The 23,622-nt window shown below is 34.8% G+C and overlaps 1 protein-coding gene across 1 annotated transcript in view; it reads right to left on the reverse strand.

Annotated features, from left to right (window-relative positions):
• LRP1B (LDL receptor related protein 1B) overlaps positions 1-23,622 on the reverse strand; it is a 470,805-nt gene that overhangs the window by 189,865 nt on the left and 257,318 nt on the right. Inside the window, exons 30-33 of the mRNA XM_027815297.2 lie at positions 21,828-21,977; positions 10,706-10,846; positions 8,464-8,589; positions 6,445-6,576 (exon numbers count right to left, since the gene is read on the reverse strand). Coding sequence (XP_027671098.2) covers positions 6,445-6,576; positions 8,464-8,589; positions 10,706-10,846; positions 21,828-21,977 — 549 coding nt within the window. The remainder of the gene's footprint in view (positions 1-6,444; positions 6,577-8,463; positions 8,590-10,705; positions 10,847-21,827; positions 21,978-23,622) is intronic.

Below are 23,622 nucleotides of genomic sequence, written 5' to 3' on the forward strand. Positions count from 1 at the left end.
TCTCATCTGAAAATATCTATTATGTTTACCAACTGGATAAGACATTCTATAAGTGAATTTTATGTATTTCATATTCCACTCTAATTCATCTCCATAAAAATAAACCATTTTGTATTCATGCTATGACTATTTAAGTCAGCCATGTGAGCAAGAATCCACATAACAGCTTAGAAACTGTTGTAAGAAACAAGAGATCTCTGTGGTTTAACTTCCATGACTGAATCTTAATGTATATAGCAGAAATGATTTGGTAGTCTTGTCATCTGAAAGTAGTAGTTTTCAGTAATCAAAAAATTCAAACAACTGAATTACCTGGATTTGCTTCCAGATAGTCACATATTAAAGAGATAAAACCATTTTTTTAAAAAAAAAACCCCTGTCTCTCTCTTTAAAATATATAATTACACAAAACAGCCATTAAAAGTCTATCTAAATTACTTATTTACTTCCTGTAAAATGCAGTATTTTATGAAACGGCTTTGTTTTGCTAATGATCAACATTTCCTTAATACACAATATATCTGACCTGAATGTAAATAGGTAGAAAGTAACTAATAGTTACATACATGTACAAACATGAATGGTGAGGACATAGAAAATCATGGAGATGCGCAGATATAACTTCAAGAGATACAGAAATACTTCCCAATAATCAAGGAAAACACATTTCCAAGATAAATATTACAGGAAGTGTGGTTTTAACATCTGCCAGATTGGATTTTTATTTAATTGGTAGTGTTCCTGTAAAATGATCAGCATTTTAAAGCAGAATATATTGGTTCTACAAACAAAAATTATGTAAGTAGTTTTGAGACTGGAACTAACCAGGGAAACTCAAGTAATATTTTCTGTATTGGAGGAGGTCCACAAAGTACATGCAGTTCACCGCTTCTAGAAAGTATCCTTAATAGTAAATGATAACAGCTTGAGTATGCAAAGATAATAATTACCCAACCATACGCTGATACTAAACCTCAGCTAACACATCACTTCCTTAAAATGATATTCTTTTACAGTCTTCTGTCTTACTTGCCAAAATTTTGTATCCTGAATTAAATCTTCATTAAACACAGCTATATACAGAGAGAGCATACTATACTCTTTTCCTGTACTGTGTGAAAGTAGCCAAGGAATTTGTTGTCAACAAACTAATAAAGATCCCTCTGGGTTTCAAATACAAATTTGCTGAATTTTGGTTCGCACTTGGATACAGATGCTATGATCCAAACGACAAACACCCTTGATTTTATGGATACGGCAATTTTTATGGGTTCCTTTCTATTAATAAACAAAGTTCTCTGTATCTCAATAAAACATGGAGTAACATTCTCAGTAAGACTCAACCACTGAAGATGCATGCCATGCAGAAGAAGCCAACACGAATTCAGATTAAGCAACTGGCCTTTATTTTGTTGTAGTCTGTTCACTTAAAAAAGTGGGTGACATTTTCACAGATCTGTGTGTCAGTGCTGTCTCTGTCAGGTAGCACTATTAATACTGTAATCGCACAAACCTGTTTTGCTTTCCTAATTACTTCTGAAAATGACACGGAGATGGAAACTCCCTTCAGCATCTGGTTCCTGAAGTCAGTTCTGGCTTCAAATAGATGGAAAGAAGGCCTATACTCAATTTGGTGCTTTCAGTAGCTATTCTATTGCTGGAATCCGAAGAGAACTACTACCTGGACACAACAGTCACCACAAAATGAGAAACAACTGTCTGCAGCTTCATGCAGCTTCTGCAAACATTTTAATAAGTGGCAAGTATTAGTAAACATGGCCTCACATTGATGCCTACAGTCTGCAGGCAGCTTATCCCTGAAAATTAATGCAATTTAATGCATTAGTATTTTGCCAGTAAAATCCTGTAACTCAAAATTCAACATATGAAGTATTTGCTGAATATTAACTCTTAGTCTGTAAATGTTCAAAATGCTTATTTTGACAAAGAGAGTAAAATCTATTCTCCTCCCACCTATACATACCTTTACGTACACCACAGATACAAACACCTGGAGGAATAATGATAGCATGAGTGGGACAGACAATTGAGACGGAAGCGTGGAAAAATGTGACAGAACACCTCTGGGTTCCCAGCTCCCATTAAGTTCAGCAAAACTCAGTGAGGGACTGGGAAGACTCTGCTTTTCACTGAGACAAAATCTTGCAAATCTTAAACTGTTTCTGAGATTAACTGCTGCAGAACTGAAAGGAGCTCAGCAATAACACTTTATTATTTCAAAAATATCAACAATTTTAACTATCAGCCCACCTTTATGGAGGCTTTTTGTTATTAATGAAAACATTAATGTTACTGCTCTGTATTGTACTTTAGACAGAAATGTTACTCCTCATTAAGTAGTTTGTGCCCTCCAAGTCAGCAGGAGTTAAGGTAGTGTCTCCTGATGAACATAATCTCTTTCTTACAGACATAGTTCTACCCATCAGTTTGAAGACCATCATTCTGACACTAAACACAATGTTCTCGTTTCTTCAATACTTAAAATGCCCTTAACGCCTCAAATACAGTAGTGTTTCTCTGCCACGCAGATTCTCCTCCAACCAGACCACACTTAAGCACACAGTACCTCCCACCATTTGAAATAATGACTTCAACAAATGCAAACCAGATATTAAGGTAAAAAGAATGGTGAGCTTCCTGGAACAATTTTAAGAGGAAAAAAACAGTGAGTATTTGACTGACATACTATCAAAAAGTCTTCTGCAGCTTCAGAATCAATGTGATTACCTTTAACAATACCAAAATGAAAGGCTACTAGGATCACACTCAATGTTATAAACCTGTATCTTAAACAACACTGGCAACCCCACTTCCCAATGACTTCTGAAAAATTCTAAAGGACAAAATTACACTTGTTCTTTAATGAAAAGTTTGAAGTACCAAGACTCAGGGAGATAAAAGGTGTATTTATCTTAGGTCTTTCATGTCTGCAAAAAATATTGCCTAAGTCTTTTAACTATAATGCACTATACTGTAATTTAGCCACTTTGCATACCTAAACATTACTGACAGTAGATCAAAATTTGGGAAAGTTTCACAATTAAGAATGAAATGCAAGCAATAGTCAATAATTAAAAAAACTCAAAATAAAAACTGAAAAGTACCTCCATTTTCCCCTCTGAATCTTATTTGATGAGCAAAGGTTTTAGGAATGAATTCAGAAAATTCAAGGTAGGGTATAAAATTGAGAAAAAACAATTGCTTAAGCTGAAATGTAGTTGAAAGCTGTATCGTAACTTTTTATAACACAGTATCCCCTTGTGATTTCACTGCTAGAGATGATTTACATTCATGTTTAGCAATGCATTTGTCATTGTCAATCCTACTCATGTTTCTTGTGCTGTAACTGATTATCACGCAAGCTGGCAAACCTCAATTTCATCCTTCCTCAAATCTCATTTTTCCAAAAAGGTAAAAATTAGTACATGCATCTTATTCTTCCAAAATATTAATTTGATATTGACTAGTGAAGTCACACTAAAACCAAACGTCTTTAAAGAAGGAGCTAGCATATCCTATAAGTAGGCTCTGCTAAAAAAAAAAACAACAAAAAACAAAAATCCCAAACCCAAAGAAAACACTAGATGAAAAATCCCTAACAAAATCCTAGTATCAGTATTTTAGAATGCAAAGGTCAAATTTCAGATTTCTGTATTACATATCATAAATTATATTTTTTTAAGGTTAAGTATACCATAATAAAAAATACAATCCCTGGAAAACCAACTGCGTTGTCTTAGTACTCTGTCACAAACACGTGCAGCCACCACTTCTCTGTCATCCTATGTGTTTCCAGGAATAGGCGAAATCAGCTGTATCATTGTCTTTCTCACCTAAGATATGTGTACAAAGGCACTCGCTTTTAAGTGATTTTTTATCTCAGTAGACTGTGACTGAACTATACCTATGATATAACGAAAGCTCTGAACATTAGCTGTCACTACAAATATATATAAGCTGTCACTGCGAAAACATGCAAGTATGAGGGCACTGTAAAATGTTGCGTGAACTCAGAATTTTGCAAGGCAGAGCAGACACATGTCCTGGTTTCAGCTGGGATAGAGTTAATTTTCTTCTTAGTTGGTGCAGTGCTGTGTTTTGGATTTGGTGTGAAAACAATGTCGGTAACGGATCTTTTTAGTTGTTCCTAGGCAATGTTTATACTCAGTCGAGGACGTTTCCCTTCTCGGGCCCTGCCAGGGAGAAGGCTGGAGGGGCACAAGAAATTGGGAGAGGACACAGCCAGGACAGGTGACATGAACTAGCCAGAGGGATATTCATTACCATTGAACATCATGCTGAGTATGTAAGCTGGGGGTAGTTGGTCGGGGCCTGCTGGTCACTGCTCAGGTGTCCCGTCAGTCAGTGGGTGGCCAGCAATTATATTATGCATCACTTGTTTTCTTTTCTCACTTCCCTTTGGATTGCATTCATCTCCCCTTCCCCCTCCTTTTCATTATAGTTGTTCTTACCATTATTATTACTATTATCTTTTTTTCCAATTTTATTTTATTTTAATTATTAAATTGTTCTTATCTCCACTCTTGAGTTTTACATTCCTTCCCAATTCTCTTCCCCATCACTCGGTGTGGGGGACACAGTGACTGAGCGAGCAGCTGTGTGGTACCTAGCTGCTAGCTGGGGTTAAACCACGACAAGGTACAAGAGCATCAGTGGAGAAGGCAGGCCAAAAGGAGAGAAGATGTTAACTAATGTAACTCCTAACCTCTTAACAAAAGATTAGTGATGTCTGTGTGATGAAGTCAAACAGAACTAGCAGAAAAAGGTCTGTTTTTAATATGAAGGCATATATAAACATACACTTAAGCAAAAACTTAAGATCTCCAATGCTGAATTACAGGCAGAATTTGTTTCAAAATGACAGACAATGGAGTATGACAAAATAATTGTATGCTTCAGAAAGCCAATGTCTGTATGTATATAACATAGGTAACTTAAAATTTTATTTCTAAACTGCTCATTTGTAAACCAAATGGGTAACAGAAAAGCTTATAAGAATATCAGTTTAGAAGGAAGGCTGGTCAAAGAGACAATGGGTTAAAAATATAGAGATAACAACATGTTTTCAGGTCACTATTGGTCACAGATTTCTTTCTTTAAACTAACCAAAAAATTCCAAATGACCCCGAAGATACTCAGACACCTTTTAGTACCAGTGGCAGATGTATCCAGTTACTTTTCTGGATGTATTGGCTCTGGCTGAGCCCCATAGCAGCCCTCACAGTGCTCTACTTATACTGGCAGCTAGAAAGGTGGCGATACCCAGCAGGGTTTGAGTGCTGCTGAGCAGTGCTCGCACAGCACCAAGGCTCTCTCAAATATGCCCCCCTGCCCCCACCAGCAGGCTGGGGGTGGGCAAGATCTTGGGAGGGGACATAGCCAGGACAGCTGACCCAAAGTGACCACCGGGATATTCCATACCACATGATGTCTTCTCAGTTCTGAAAGCTAAGAGAAAGGAGGAACGTGGGAGCATTTGTTATTTACATTTGTCTTCCAGAGCCCTGCTTCCTGGGAAGTGGCCGAATATTGTCTGCTGATGCAAAGTAGAGAATAACATCTTTTGTTTTCCTTCACTTCCATGCACATGGCTTTTTCTGTTGCTTCATTAAACTGCCTTTACCTAGACCCACAAGTTATGGGGGTTTTCCATCTTCTCCCCTCCCTGTTCTGCTGAGAAGGTAAATGATAGAGAGGCTTGGTGGGAACCTGGCATCCAGCCTAGGTCAACCCACCACACAGGATCTAATCATTAGGGTTTGTCCTGTTTTTCACATGCATGCAAAACAGAAACCTCCTAATTTCATATGAAATTTGTGAGGCCAAACAAAAATCTGATTCCTATTTATACACTGCAGTGGAAAGGAATGGAGTGTACTCAAGATAGAAATGCCTGTTCTTGCAGGCTGTTAGAGCATCCACTTCTAAAAAGAAGAAACAGACACAGTTGACTTGTATCCTGCAGTGAAGTGGCTGAGGTTTACTGGACAGAAAGAAAACTATCCCACTCAGCTGTCAAAACCACCTGCTAGGTACTATACATAGGACAAAAAATTCAGTAGAAAAAGTGTCATGACAGGAACAAACTTTTTTTTCTATGAAAGAGGAACTAATGAAACCTGCTCTCCTACAGATTTATGATCAGTTTCTGTAAAACCACCAGTTTCCTGTTCAAGTTCTCCATGATGCCTCCTCTGAAAAACTACATGTACATAATAGATGGCTTTCTATTTTCTGTAAATAATAATAGCTAGTGGTTAACACTGTAACAACCAATCAACTTTAATTTCTTTAAATATAGTTTTAATTACGCAGAAGGTTTGAAAACTGGGGGTTGATTTCATTTGCAAGAATAGTATACAATATTTACGATACATACAATAAACTATACATAATACTTACCTGCATGGAAATCTATGCCCACAGCAAATGAAGTTCCAGATACAGGCATTAAAGCATCCATTTTATCATTTGGATCAAGAGGAATCCCTCTGACTCCTTCATGAACAGAATACATAAGAAATGATTCAATACCTATAGGAAAAATAAAATAACCAATTAGAGCACCTTCCTGATTAACAAGACTTGAGGAAGTAACAAGCACTAGACATAGCTCTCCAAAACTGCGCCATAGTTTTCAGCAATGAAAACTCCATCTCTTTGAAAAAACATCCATATATTATTATGGTGTATTTCTAATTAAATAATAAATGCAGGCTTATAAAGAGAAGGGAAACACTGTCCATTTCAAGCATCACCTTATACTTAGTGTAATTAGGAATAATGAAAATAAAACGAGTAGAAAATGTTTTTGAATTATGAGAAATTTAAGAATATTCTCTATTTACATCTGCAACTCCTGTACATGTTCAGCAAGAGGCAATTTGAAAGAACTTGTGTAGAAAGAGGACTCAAGACTGTAAACTGTCTTTTGAGGCATGGGATTCATCTCACATCATTTAGTCATGAACACTTCCATTACAGAAAACAGACAGAAATACATAGTTTTAGTGAGCAATGCAGTTGCTGCATTTTAAGTGTCTGTTTTCATGTTGGATTAATCACACTCCACGTGCACCTATTTCTGTTAAGTAGGAAGAAATTCTGCTGCGCAGAGGTCTTGTTACGTAGTCATTCCAAGTTCAGATGAATCACACCTAGTTGTTGACAACCAAAATTGGAATAAATACTTCGTTGCCCTTATCTGTTCATGTATCAGAACATTCTTAAGTTAAAAGGAAATTATGCAGCATTATGATACATAACTCATATTATTAAAGAATTTTAACTACCATACATAAATTAGTTCCTTTCTCTTCACGCCAATTCTTTGAAAATTTATTTCTGTGTAAAAAGCCAGCCAGTAGAAGACAATAAGAATGTGGACTAAAAAGTTTCAGGTAGAGAATCACAATTTTTTTTTCACAGGAAGAAGAAATTAGCTAGCAAATAAAAAAGAAGAATACTGAACAAGTACATATGTACAGGACAGTGCTTGTCAGTTTTTAATCCATGAATTTTCAAGACAGAATAAAAATGTTTTTGACTCACGACCTCTTCTTAATTGAAGTGAAATTTAATCATAAAAAGATGTTACGATCTAGAAAGCAGCATATCTAGACGTAAAGGAGGAATACACTTCAAATAAAAAGCACGCACCAGTTTTAACATTACCCACAAGTGAATGTTACGAAAAATTGTAAAAGTAAAAATACTACTTTAAAAATGAATAAAAAAACGTTACGATCATGTTATTGTCACATAGGAAAAGCAGTAAAGAAGTAGAAAAGCCACTTTTACGTTGCTTAATGCTGCCTCCATGTATACACTACTATTAACTAGATGAGGTAGCAATCCTTCATAGGAATAAATAACACTAAATATATAGAACAGTAAGGCATGTTGACCATAAGGCTGTTTTGTATTATTCGAGCAAAATGTAAGACACTGGGTGTAAGCTATGTTTTGACTTTCTCCTCCTCAAATAGGCAAAAGATTTATATATATATAAATAAATAAATAAATACTCAGGTCTTACTTTATATTAAGAGCAATGCAATAGGATGAGATACCCAACCTTACAGATACTGTAGCCTATAATTTAGTTTAAAAATAAGCTCCATGACCTTGAACAAATATGTACTGCTCTTGATGATGGCTCAGATGGTCTGATTTTCTGCCTACATTTTTAGAAGAAATTAAAAAGTATTTATCAGTTTCCAGAAAGATCTACGCAGAACAAAAGAAAGAAATTAAAAGCTAAATTTAAATGCTGTCCTAACCACAACAGACATTTCACTGTTACTGCTTTGATCAAGCATATTAAGTATAGTTACTCAATTTGAAATTAATAAAGTTTATTTACTCATTATGGTCTTCCCATAAAATTGAAGTTAGAATAAATCCTGAAAGCCATTTTACCTTTGCATGCCATGCGGTTTTTTTGAAGGTTGTAGCCTACTGTACACATACAAGTCCTGGTGGTTTCTGATGTTGGTAAACAAAGCTGGGAGCATCCACCATTGTTTAACTGACAGGAATTGCTACCTATTACATGATAAGAAAAGAGGCAGAGGAAAAAAAAAATTGAACAGTGAAATCCTGACTAAAACTGAGTGTTTGCATCATTTTTTTTTAGTATTACCAAACCCAAATTTTTTTCAGATAACTTCTCTGAAAAATTGAGATATGCATCAAATATTTCAGGCTATGCTACTATGCATATATTCTTCCATGCTTCACTCTTACAGTATTTTATCTGCACGCTCAGAATAGTGGTGTTTTTTACTCTATTTTTTAAAATAACTCTATTTTTTGAAGAAGAATTTGCTTATTTTAAAGTAAAATCATATGATAAAACTGAAAATAGTATATTAAATCTGGAGTAATGATGATGAAATCTTACTGACATTAGCCTAGAAGGTGTACCTCAATCTAGACCATGAGCAAATCACTGATTATATTGTATCCATTCATCAAATGTTGTATTAACCTCATTATCTTCATGGACCGTTTGTTTTAGTATATTTAAGATACACTCCAACGTGATCTCACAGATCTATGATCCTCCTTCTTAATTACAATAATATTTACTTTTAAATAATAGATGAACATTTTTAATGACATTTAAACCACAAATTATACACAGTACAATAAACGCAGCTCAGAAATTTGAAGCTTCATGAAGAAACACCTAAGTCTACTAAGGCATGAGAGGAATGAGCTGATTACAAGTTACCAAGCCCATATGAATCAGAGCACTAGTCACATTTATCTCTGCATTCCTAATTTTGAAGTAGAAAGTATTTTTTCCATCTGAACTCATATATGTTTTCTAACGATCCAACCACACAAATGGAAAAGACAGATGAGGTTTCAAATTCTTAGGTATCCTCAGACAAGCAGACAAACTGTATAGTTAAAAAAATAAAAAATCTAGGACACCAGGTTTGGATACAGTAAAATTTGTAATTGTCCTCACATCATGTCTGCTCTCACGTCACCTTCATTTAATGAAATGCAAGAAGCACACAAAATATGCAAAGATTCATTAAAAAACCCCTGCAAGCGTAAAGCTGAATTCCATCTACAGTGTTTCAGTCTTATATCCCAAACCTCAACATTGTTCTCTGTAAAAATACAGATCACTAAGGTGACGTTTCACGACACACTGAAATTACAGTTAAAGTTCAGTAGTAGAAAAAGAACATTTTCTTTATTTTTTTTATTTTTTTACTTTTGTGCAATGTAAGATGCATATTAGTGCCACAGACACCAGACACTGCTACCATTTGGGTACTCATGAAGCTAACTGTATGTCTCCGTAGTAGGGAGTTCAAGCAGTTTAAGATGATAGAAACAGTACTGAAGGCCTTAATTTTTATTACTTACTGTTCCACCACATTTAAAACTAAGCACCAGGCTGGAGAAGCACCTTTGGTGTTTCCTAGATTAGGTAACATGGCAAGTGTTCCCAGAAGTGCTCAATATGGAACTGAATTAATGTATTCTATGCAAAGACTACTTATTGTATTAAACAATCCCGTGCTCTTTTGGTAACTTCTCCACAAAATGAAATAATTTGTTTCATGTAGATAAAATCCTTAACACTTTCAGCAGATGGAATCAGAAGTAATCTCTCAAATGTTTCCATCTCTGATCTCCAAATTTGTAAAACTGTGTGCATGACCCCATATTACACTTTTTCATATTATCTTAGCTCCCACTTTGTTAACTAAGTTGTAGCAGTATTAGCAATATTCCTGCCTCTTCCTGTTGTCTCACTTTTGATTCATACTGCTGTCACTCTGTCAATTTTGATGAATTAAACTGTCTTAAAACAAATTGATAATGAAAACTACTAATGAATTCTCTCATAATACTAAAAATTTCACTAATTAGAGAGCAAGTGCACACTAACTGATATTTTTTAATTGAAAATTTTAAACTTAGATTCTCTGAAAGAACTTCAAACTTCACAATACTGTAAACTTCAGAGAACACCTGATAAATTAAAATACATCCAGCAGATATGCCAGATCAATTATCCTACTCTATACCGTAATATATTCAATAATAAAATATTTTATAGTATTTTACACTGAATTACAATTAAATAGATGCAGTCTAAGAGCTGGTTAAACATGCTTAAACTTTAACATACCTTGCTGGGCTGCTTTATCATACACTTTCATATGTACAACACCTGAAGTCTTGTTTCGCAGGACAGTTGGGTTTCTTCCATCTTTTTTGCTACAGGTACCAATCTGAGCTAAATTCTGGTCCGCCCACCAAAGCTTTTTATCTGTAAAATTTTCAATTTTCAAAAATTAAGAGGATCATTAAAAAATTATATAGAATTGAAACCCAAGGTGGGGAAAAAGCTTTTGAGGTTAATTCTCAGATCAATTTTAAGGAAAACTGCTCAAAGAATAAAGTCAGTTCCTTTATTTTAAAACCAGAAATTTTGGATTTGTAGATTTTCTTCTTAGGTGTAAAAACTGTATTATGCTCAAATTAACTGAAAGTTAGAGAACTTTATTCACAGATCATGTACTACTACAACAAAGGGTTTATTCTCAAACTTTGTTATATTCATTCATTATGTACACAGAGATGACAGGAACTCTCGTTCCAGGTTTACATTACTTGTCTGGAGTATTCAAATGAAGAAGCATGACAATTACCATAAAAATAATTAAGAAGTTATGGTCTTAAATAAATTATTGAAATTACCAACTTACATTGATAGCAACTTTTTCATCATAATTTACACAACATTTTAAAATAATAGAAAAAATGAGACATGCTATGTACATACTAGCATAAAACATCAAAACATCCTTCATCGATCCACACATGCAGAATACTTGAATTATAGTAGGAATGACTTGTCAAAAATTTATGACAGAATTCTCACTTGATGCACATCTACAGTACATGCAATGCATTTTTCAAGTGTAGGATTTCAGGTGACTTCAGTCATGAAGATTTCACTTAAATGCAGAGAGGATACTAAGTGACAGGATAGAATAACTGAGTTTGATCATATTGCTGTGGACATATTGGTTAATGTGGAATGTAAAATTTAATTAAAAAAGAAATAAAGACACAAACATCAGTATTCATGTTAAGATAATCTTCACAAGAATTTAAATAAGAGTGTACGAAGGCAAGAAGTTTAAAAGAAATCTCAAGAAACTGAAAGGTATACATGAGATGTATACTGTCTCCTTCATTTCACTTACATCACTTCAGGAAAATGTTCTTTTTTAAGCCACATTAACATAATTTAAATGTCAACACTAGGGATTACTTCAGTTTTGTTCAGAAATATACAACACTTACCAGTCTTATCAGTCTGTCATTTTGAGACTTTGACTCATAACCCGCTAGAACTAGTGAAAGCCTCTCCAATTAAAGAGTTTGCAAGTCTTTCATTCATCTAGCGAAAGCTAGTAAGATGCCTCAGTGTTAATGACTTATAAATTTAAGGTAATAATCTTTACTAGTTTTCCTCAATTCAGTATTAGGGTAGTATTCCCACCAAGTTTTGAATATCTCATGTTTCATGCCATCACTCCATATTGTATAAATGGGGTATAAAATAAGTCATAGCATTCACAAAGCAGAAAGAAAAAAGCAAAGACCACCTATCAGGAAACACAGCAGGAAGAAATGTTGCAAATAGAAGAAAAGAATATGAAATACACAGTTTGAAAACCTTCCTAGCAGCTGTCATAAAAAATTTAAATTCCATATTGCGAAAGTTTGGGAGACAGAGTAGGTTAAAATGAGGGGATATGAAAAGAACACTAGAGATATTCTTTACCTTCTTGGTATTTCGTTATAATACTACACATATAAAAGGCCACAGTTAATAGCTTTAGTGTAGCTCTGAAGGATGACATCAAGATCATAGAACTGCTTTCTACCACAGCTATGTCCTGTCAGTGTTTCACTGAAGATGCTGAGCTGATGATGGAAAAGCTCTTTAGTATGGCACTGCTACTTTTAACAGCCATACTGTCACGGACTACAGTCAAATGTCCTACATCAGGGGTGCCCCCAGACTGTTCACCCTTATCTCACACCTGAGACTATCACAACTTGAGTATTAGGGTACTGACAGCCAAGATGTACTTTTATGACTTGCCATGTGCCAAGAGAGAAACCCCCCCCCCCAAACTTTAAATTTCACATATGCAGTCACCAGCATTGCCTAGTCAAGGTGGAATAATTTGTTTAACACAAACTAATATATTCTACATATATGTATTCCATGACGTCCATGGCAATGGTTCAGTTCAGAGAAAACTAAAGAATGCACTGAAATAGTGGAAGTGTATTTCTGAAAGGCAAGCAAACTTTTGTCAGATCCAAAAGTATAATAAACATAGTAAGGATGCTTACTGTCTAATTTTAACAGACTAAACACTTGAGAACTTAAACTCACTTCCAAAACAGGGACTCAGCTAACTCATAGCAACTGAACGTTCACAGTGAAGAGCTCCTTACCTAACCAATGCCAAGTCCTTCAGCTGTTTCCCTTATAACATAATCTGTTCATTTTTATCATAATTAATTTCAGCCAGCTTGTTCCCATTATTCATCAATGTCAATGGTTGCTGGAAGCAAAGCAAATCAGTCCTTTCCTGTCTGGGTGAGACTGAAACACAGAGCATACCGAACATACAGAAAACACTTAGGCAACGCTAACTCTTAATGTCATCCTTCAGACATTGCATAAAAGCATTACTTCAGTGGAGAACTTCCTAATGTTTCTAGCTGTAGATAAACAAACGCAATGCAAAGCACTGCCAGCTATTTCTATCGAGCGTAACGGGAACAACAACCACCCATATTCTATTTTTCACAGTAAAAGCACGAGATACTGCTGCTAGCTTTTGATATTTTTTTTTGAACCGTAAGAAAAATCAATGCACAGAGCTAATGCAACCTTTGTCAAAATACAGATTTACTTTCGAAGTGAAACTAAGAACACACATATGCCATCCTTCCCTGATGAACCCAAAAGCCACCCTATACAAAATCTTGTCTGACCGAGCCCTGCATCCTGCAAAAGAGCGGAATGATTGACTAGTTGAATCCCTTCAGTTTGCTGGCAGCCAGATGGCTATGCAGCACATGTGCTGGCCAGCACGTCACTTCATGTGTAGCTCCACAGTGGCAACAGCCTGCATTTTGTTTTGACACAAAAAATATGGGGAATGGAATGGAGAGAAAAGAGAGGAGAAATTTAAGGACTACATGAAGAAAATGGGGTAGCGTGACAGCAGATTGTGGAACTGGGAATGGGTGCAGGCTCCACAAGTGGTTGCATGTACAGACATCTGTTGTGCAGAAGAGCAAGAGAGAAACTGGGGTGAGGTCTTGGGGCGAAAGACATGAGGTACTGCACTGGAGGTATTACGGAAAGAAGGTTATAGAGGAAAGCTGATGGTACCGTGTTATTAAGATTCAGGAGACATGAAAGCAGTCTTTACCACTTAACACTTTTGCTGCAACAACTGCTGATTTGAGGCTACTTCCACAGAAAGATGTAAATTAGAATGTCTAGCTTTATATGGAAATTCTACTGACTTTACTCTAGGGAAGAAATTAATTTTCACATGTCAACATAATTGCTTGTAATGATAAACCACATTTTTCATTAAAAGCAAATTACAATCAATAACTATGAAATCTTGAAAAAAAAAAACCAAAACCAAAAGCAGACTTTACCTCCCAATTCATCAGAATATAATTATTAAACAGCTTTGACAGCAAACAAACTTTAGTAAACTAATGGCCAAAAGCTGACACAGGAACCATAGTCAGTCTTCTGATTTCAAGTCCTTAACACATTAGCCCTCACAATCTCGAGTATGCACAGACGTATGAGGTGGCATGAATGTTCTTGGTTGCCAAGTTAACAGAGTCCATAATACGTTTCACGGTGTCTGTTTCACATTTTCTTTGAATGCCAGAAACCCCTGCCTGAGTCTTTACTCCGGTCACAAGCCTTAAGCAGTATGATGACCTCCTTCCAGCTCACTGGGGGCTATCGTTTCTCTTGAATTAGTCAAGTCATTCAGCTTAGTGACTGTCTTAACACTCTGTAGCTAACCATTTCAGAAAGGAAGTTACGGAGTCTTATGTTCTGGATTTAAAATTATAATTCTGAGGATCCACAACTACTATTTTTCCTATATTCCTACCTCAAGAAGCTTAAGCTATTTTGTCAGGAAAATTTAATTAATGAAATAAAATGCAGTTCTGGTACTAGCCTTCTAGGAAGCCTCTGTAAAGAAAGAAGCTTTCAGTGGCCCATTTCTGTTATATTCTCTGAGTTAACAAAATGGTATGAACTCAAGTGCAAGCAACTCCCCCATCTGCTCTCAGCCTTTTGGAAAAGTAACTATTTTAAACAAACTGAACTAGCTAACATTTTAATACCATATTACCTCAGACCTAGATTTGACCAACAGTCTCAAAGGCAACACAACATAGTTTTTGCGTGAGTGTTAAGTGCAACCATGAAAGGGAAAACAACAGAAAAAGGAAAATAGCAGTCATCTGAATTCAACTCTATCTTCTGTTTGTCACATACATTTTTAAACCAGAAAAATGTAAATGGCAGTATATGGACAGTACGACATGCTTAGGTTACTAACAAACTACTGCTTTCCAGTGAGTTACTCATTCACTCATGACTACATTTAAAGTATTAATTACTGTGAAATACAATCTTGCAGCAATGTTCTACATGAAGAAAAAGTACTAACACCTCTCTTTTTTTTCCTCCAAATACTTCTGTATCTTTTACACATCCTAAATGAAATAATTAAGTGGAGCAAGTCTGTATAATTGCGAGTTTTACATCATCAGCATTTTCATTTTAGACAGAAATAATTATTACTGTGGATGAACCAACAGTAAAACCATAGACTGAGAAAACTTCTAAATTTCAGGAACACTGCATTTCCAGCAAATATTGTGTATTAACTTCATTTTAACTTCATTTCCTTTTCAGTTAAATGAGGTATTGCCTATACTGCAGGTTTGATACTTTATAGAGCCAGACAGTTGAGTTTTCCATGATGAAAACTGTAGATCTGAAAAATCATTTCCATTGCATTAACTGTAAAAAGTTACTGCACGAAAGAAAACAAACTCTGAAAGTATCAAGGAAAAAAAGCATTTACTGAGCAGTCTTCACAGGTATATGATAGGACAACCACCTACAGAAGACAAATATTCTGAATATGAAGACTTAGAGACATAAATGGAACTCTCAAGGGAAACCTAGGTAAAAACATAAAGGAAATCTACCATCTTATGCATGCAAAAATACTAGAATTGACTGAAAGAGAAGGTCACCCTGTGATATCAATCTGTTAAATGAGTAGTAGCTTACATCTGATGGTTCTTTCATCAGACAACCCTTAGAACAAGGAGTTCCTGTGCTCAGCTTTGGTGTTGTGATTACAGTAAAACAGATATTCTTATCTCACATGTGAGTGACTATGCGATATAAACCATAAGGGAAATCATGGGAATGTGACTTTTTTTTTTTTTTTTCTGTGAGATTATGACCCACAATAATGAATTACCTATCCTAGAAGTTTAGGCTAACATTTTCAATTAAATGACTGTATGTGAAGAAGTGATTACAGCCTTCAAATTCTCTATTTGAAGGATATAAAATCAAATTAAGGACATTTATCCTCAGATCTGAATGGCCCATTAAATAATTTTTGTAATGACTGCTGTCTTACACATGGAATACAAGAACTTACTGATTTACACATCCATACCCATCCACAAAATGGCTTTGGTTTTGTTTTTGTTTTTTTGGGGTTTGGGTTTTTCTGTTGGTTGGTTGGTTACAAAACCCCCAAATAACCAAGCAACCAACTTTGCATATTCTTTTACAATGAGATGAAGGCATGCCATTTACTTTATCAAAAAGTTAAATTACTAATAATTTTCTACACCATTTTATTAATTTCTCCCTTTTTGTATTAGTATGGAGCCAAACCATTTCTACTTCACTACGTTCCATCATGTACCTCTTTTGCTTACTAAGCTATTAAATGAGACTTGAAGCTTTCATATACAGTTAACAGTATCTAGCCAATTTCCTTCAGTGGTGTTGGAGATGTCAAATCACAGAGTTCTTCTCCCTTCATGACAGAAAAAACAAAAATCATTACAGCATAAACTCATTACTAATCCTTGAAGTATTTGAGTGTGAACACAGAGGCTGAGTAGTCTCCTACATCGCCTGTACTGTTAAAAAGGGTAAATCACAACAAATCACAAGTGAATACTCAAAATACACTTCAAAATTATTCTTTTATCTTCCTCTTCCATCCTTGCTAGCATGACAACTATATTAACACATCATTAAAAATATAACTTATAAAATCTTACTGAACTAGTATTTATTCTTTTACATGGAGGCTTTATATGGTGCACTTCAAGTTTTAGAAAGACATATGGATAGAGTATAGGGAGTTAAATGAGGAAGTTCAAGAAAATCCTGACATTTCTGATATATTAACAAAAAACAAACAAAACCAAACACAAAAGGAAACCAAAAAAACCAACCCACAAATCCTGAAGTGCAATCTTGAGGTTAAACACTTCCGACTACCTGCCCAAAAAACAACAAACTGGTCACAGCTGACCAGTTATGCCCCAAGACCTAAACAATACAGGTTTTAATTCTTCATAAACTGCTAGATGGCCAATATATGCCACAACAGTGTCTCATAAAAAAAAACAAAACACAAAACCAAAAAACCCCCCAAAAATAAAAAAACAGCTATATGTTATACACCTATTTTTGAGCAAAATTCTAAGTAGAATTTTGGACTATTTCTCTCTGTGCTACTAATATATTCTTGCAGCAGGTAACTCATATGATTTCTAGTATCAGGATGACTTATTTCCATATTAATTTTAAAATACAGCATATGATTTCACAAAACCAGTTTACTTTAGCATAAAGACAACTTGCTTTCACAAACCACGGAAGAATTTGAAACCTTTAAATATCAAATGGAAGTTAAATGATTTAGTTGCTTGATGATGCTAACAAGAGTGTTATTCAGTCACTAATTACAATCTTGTTGCTGAACCTGGGTTATAATATAGATTAAAATTGTTGTATTTATCCATTCTGTTGGGTAATTAGCATTAAGTGCAGCAACATATTGGCGAACAGCAATTTGAAATGCCAAAAATTGCTACACTAGCATTGTGGACAGTCCTTTGGAGATTTGAAGCGGCACTCTGAATGCAAATTTTGATGGGCCATTAGTTTTCATTAATGGTGGTTTGAGTATTTATGGAAGACAACTATGTACTGTACTTAAAACTGGGCAAATTGCCTAGATATATTTCATATATTAATGCTAATGTAATGAATGGTGTTATGGCAATTAGAAGACTGATGACTTGGAAAATTAAGGTGTATGTATCTGAAGTTTCCTGATCTAAGCAGCCCCTCTCACTTTGCAATTATGTCCAGCAAAGTCACATCTCCCACCATTTGAGTTACTAGAAATGCATTTTGGTGTCATATTTGAAACTTTATTTAGGATAAACCCAAAATCAAATAACCAATATATCATTTAACTACATGATTGAAGTAAAATGGTGGCATGAAGATATTTTGGTAATATGAACACACATTTTCTGTCTGAAATGAAATATTGTAATTGTTTCTGTCTGGTTTGATTGTTTAATAGCAGAATTTCATGGCTGTATTATATAAAGTTTGTGTTCAAATACATTGTTCTAATATGTATGCTTCCACTGAAGAGCTATGACACATGTCTGATTTCATTGTATTGCTGGTTGAAAATTATTTTACATGATTTTCAACAGAACTAGCACTTATAGGTAGACTCATTCACTACATGACGTTACTTTATTTTATACTAGTAAACAACAACTAGAAAAAGGCTACTACTTAGTATCATGAAATATTTTCTTTTATGTTTTTAAAAGTAATTTTAAACAACAAATTACATTCTCATTATAAAATCTACACACCTTAAATCATATTCCTATTCTGTAACTAAATGAGCTGAACTTTGTGGTTTTGGGTAAACTGTATTTCTGTGAGGCTCTGCTACAAAATCCAACAAAACTGCTGACAAAAGCCTTCAGTAACTTTTTCTTCCCAGCTAAAAAATTACAGTAACTAATCAATACTTTTCTAGCAATGCTGCTTATGGTTCAGAGCACTGTATCATTCAAGAAAGAATACAGTAGTTTGGAAATTCATCAGATATTGCTCCAAGTTCCTTTCTAATTCAAATCCTGTGATATGACAACTCTGCTCACCAATCCGGGAAATACATATAGTTCTCACCACAAAGGTAAATTTCCAACCAGTTTCAGTTAAGGAACCCTTTTCATTAAGTAACTTGGAAGGCAGGAAATGAGACTTCAAGCAGAATGCCAAATAGATCTATATAATTAGATCACACTCAGACACTGGCTACCAGGAAAACTGTTAAAATCAGACACTGAATATATCCAATTCAAACATTAAAACAAGTATAGGAACCATTTTCTGAATGTTGAACAGAATATCACTGTACTGTGTAAGAAAATCTGAGATTCTCTCACATGGCAAATCCTGAGTTTCCAGAACAGTACTTGTTATCAACTTGTGTTGTCTGTAGTAGGTGTTGAAAATTATGGGAGGATAGGGTGCTGTGAATTAGATAAACTTCTAAAAGACCAGGAGAAACTATAGAGGTTTTTGAACTAAGTAGCAGAAGCAGATTACTATTGACCAAATGCAAGATAATAAACAGTGGGAGACACTACTAAAGCATTCACATGCATTTTTGAATGGTAAGTTAACTAAAAATGGCTGATGTTGCATGCACTGACATTTCACAGCGAATGTGTATTTGAAAAAAAAATAAAAAAAATGGAAAGAGTAGAAAAGGATGTATGACTTCATCATGGACCTGTTTTCTTTTAAGTCACTGATGAATTCAAATGGTAAAAAAAGTTTGCTTACAATATATATAGAAGAAACATTCCAACTCATGTTCTATTTTATGTGTTTACCATGATTTTAGATACAAGCAGTCAAGAAACTTTATGAACTGGACAAAAAATGATGCAATAAACATCATAATGACTGTGATTCAGCTGCTATAACTTCCTATTGAACTTGTAGGCAAACAGATCGACAGAGGTACTATATTTTCCCACACTATCATGTTAAATCTTACATCAGAAAAATTATTCATTCTTATTTATTTACATATTATTAGTTACGATCATTTATGAATGACAGATCTCTTGTATTTCTTCATATCACATTGAATTTTCAGTTCTGATCCATTTTACATGCATGAAAGCCTGACCGTAAGAAGCTATGTAAAGTCACCAGCACTTCAGGAAAACAGCTGGCATTTATGCTGCTATGTTCCATAACACAAAAACATACAGGAGAAATGAAAACAGAAATTTCTCATGTTTTTCAATCAGCACCTACAGTACTGTTTACAAAATTGTCTTTGTCTGCACTTTTATCCACCAGATATTTATACTGAATCATACTGCAATGTCATATTGCAGTTTATCATAACTATGGCTTAAAAAGAAAGGCAAAACCCAAAAGCAGAACAAACAGAAAACCCCAAACACGTTGTAGGATTTGTTTACCCATTTAGAGTAGGAAGAATTGTCATTAATCATAAATCCAGAGTATCCCAAACTAGTAATATTAGATAGATATATGTTTAAAAACTACACAGCACACATTCTCTCATCTCCACACCAGAAAAATTCAACTACTTTGAGGCAAAGAAGCATGAAACACTCTTCTTTAAATGACAGCTATTAACTCTTTATTCGGTATTCCAGGTAGATCATCACTGTTGCAGATTCTGTGAAGCACAGATTCAAGATGAGACTTGACATCTCAGTATGAAGGAATACTCTTTACACCACCTCATATTAAAGACTTCCCATAGCTCCCTAAGGAAGAGGTCATCTATTTCTAGTCATAATCAAATGAACAAAAGACAAGTTGTCTATATTAATATTCATGACTCCTCGTGACACAGAACTTGCTTTTGTTTATGAATGCATATATAAAAGCATCCCCTCTCCAACAGATTTTAGCAGTATTTAGAGTTCAATACTGGTCAAATATGTGTATAATAAAGCTACTTTAGTCGTTACTACTTTAAAATATGACTTAATTTCCAACTTATGCATTTAGTCTTTGGAGTTCATTTAGCATAACTTTCACAAGCACACCACCTACGCATACGTTATATAATTGATGAATCAAAATACTTTATTAAAAGACTGACAGCTGATGAGTCAACTACCCCAACAAACGTCTACTTATCAACTGCACCTTTTTTTTAACATGAAAGATAAATGTAAATAATTTTTAATTGAACCAGAACAGAGGTCAGCAAAGCATTTGGAGGAAATATGGACAGCTCTGGACAGCTCTAAAGTTATCTCTAGAATAATAAATACCAGTTCTGAGTCAGACTGAATTTTCTTAACACACTGTATCCTAACTCCAGCGAGGTTCAAGGACTGAAGATGCATATGAGAAACAACGAATTTGAAGCAATACTCTTGTTCAGCAATCTGCAACTTAAAGACTTCTTGATTTTTTTTTTTATTTTTTTCTTATGTGACCATTCTTCTGATTATTTTTTTAGTAACTTAGATGTGTTTGAACATTCTAAACTTCTCTAATGCACAAAGTATAACAAACCGAACTTTTTCCCCCAATGAATTTAATACACAGAATATTAGCAGACATCTGAAAATCCAAACAATGCATTTATCAAAATAATCAGTCATCAGTTCATAACCCAAAGAAGTTTTCAAAGCACAAGCCAATCAAACAAACCAGGGCCACTCTGAACTAAGAGTGGAAACAAGAGAGCAGCAGAAGAAACAAGTCATAATTATCTGTAAGAAAGAGCATAACATATCCCCTTCTGAAATGCTTTACTATAGTAAATGTAAGCCATCATCAACCTGTTACCTGCATCCTGTATACAAATGCAAGATTATATTTATAAACATAAACTTGTCATACAGATTGTAAACTGTCTGTTCAATGAAACATATATATTAAAAAAAATCACAAACAAACCAGTCTGTACTGTGTAATTTACATATAAACAACAATAGCTTCTTCAAGATGTTTATTTTTCATTATTAATTAGCTTCCAATCATTTAAAAGCTAAGTTATTATCACTGGACTTACCCATAATGGTTAAAGCTGTGGCTTTTGTTAAGTCTTCTTTCATTGATTCTATTATTTCAAGATTACCACCATCCAAGTTGCATCTATTTATGGTTCCATTTCCTGAACTGATCCAGTAAAGTTTGTTTTCCCCATAATCTATTGATAAACCTGTAATTAATATATACAGGTTTAACTGTGGCTTGAGTTGATAATAAACATTTAGTGTTAAACTGTTTTCATAATAAAAGTGTAGTTATGAAATATATATATACACACACAAAACCCTGTTATTTATCCATTCATCTAGTCAAACCTAAAAAAAAGACAGAGAGAGAAACAAACCAAACTGCCCATTTATACTGAAAAAAAGCACGCCTTTTTAAAAAAAAAGATTTCTGCCTTTTATTTCTCCCAAAGTCTACACAAATCAATCAGTGACTGACTGATGAAATAGCATTATCTGGCAAAGAAAAATTACTTGAACAAACTGAGGTCTTAAGTGAGGTCATTAACTACTAGTTAATGCAAACTAGAAACCGTCATTTGTATTCTATAATAATGAATACTTAAAAAATTAGGAAAAAAGCTATTTTTTGTGATTCAGAACCATGAAAAGTCTGCTCTCTGCCTACATGTGCAGCCCTTCGCTTAGAATGCTAAAATACCAAAACCTAATACTAATTCTCACTAAGTTTACAGTATTCATTTTACTTTTGCTTCATAGTGAACTGACCTCATGATCAGTTCTTTGGAGTTAGAAGAAAGGGAACCACAGAAATAAAACAGTTGCAAAATAACCTACTAAATGAACAAAGCATACAATTTACTGCAAGTAAAAGCAAAGAATGCAGAGATAAAGTGTTTCAGACTTCTATAATCCTTGAAAAACATTCAAGTAACTGTAGCAGGAGATCTTCCATGGTGAAATGTGCTTGGCATGGTGACAATACATGCCATAATAATTTGTTTTGGTGCTACACTTTTCCCAGAACTCATGTTAGGCACCCAGCAGACAGTTGCCAAAAAATACTATATTTCACTCCATAGGTCAACCTCTAGATACTGTACAGTACACTTCTTCCATCATGGAAACTGCTTCTCTATGGAAAGCCAGATCTATTTTCAAAATCCTGATGGAAGGAAGGAGTGCTGCATGCTGCGGTACTTTCAGCTACCATCATGCCACTATTTCTTTACATGTATTTGACATAGTAGGCCAAAAAGTGTCCACTTTCTAAGCTTTTGAAAAACAGCTTTCCAGTCCTTTACAGTTACTGCTATTTTCTCCCCTCTCTGTAAGTGTATCAGCCAGAACAAAACAATCCACCCTCAAGAGAAGATAAGGATACCAAGTAGCGCCTTCAGGAGAGATTGATCTTGCAGCATCTCTCTGCACATACATGTTGTCCTGCCTGTACAACCAGCATTGCTCACAGTGAAAAGACAGTGCCACACACCTTGGAGGCAAGCGGCATGTGCAGTATTTAGACCTAGCACAGGAAACTTTCCTGGGAATAGGAATGAACCTTGCTATGGATTACAATGGTAATATGCAAGTACAAAAGTTTCCTTACTCTGAGATGGATAGCATTTGCCATCCTCTGTAACTCTTTACTGCTACCAGCGAGCTACTCACTGATTTCACCTAGAAAAATCTATTTATGGGATTGTTGTGAATGCAATCTACACAGCTATTAAAATGTTATCTTGTCAGGTTTCCTACTTCTTCAGATATTAAACTGGTGCTTCCATATACGAGTATTTCAATCACCCAGCACCAATTGACAAGAAATAACATTCCTATCTCCTTCTA

The sequence above is a fragment of the Falco cherrug genome, chromosome 8 (genome assembly GCF_023634085.1).
Source record: "Falco cherrug isolate bFalChe1 chromosome 8, bFalChe1.pri, whole genome shotgun sequence".
Classification (NCBI taxonomy): domain Eukaryota; kingdom Metazoa; phylum Chordata; class Aves; order Falconiformes; family Falconidae; genus Falco; species Falco cherrug.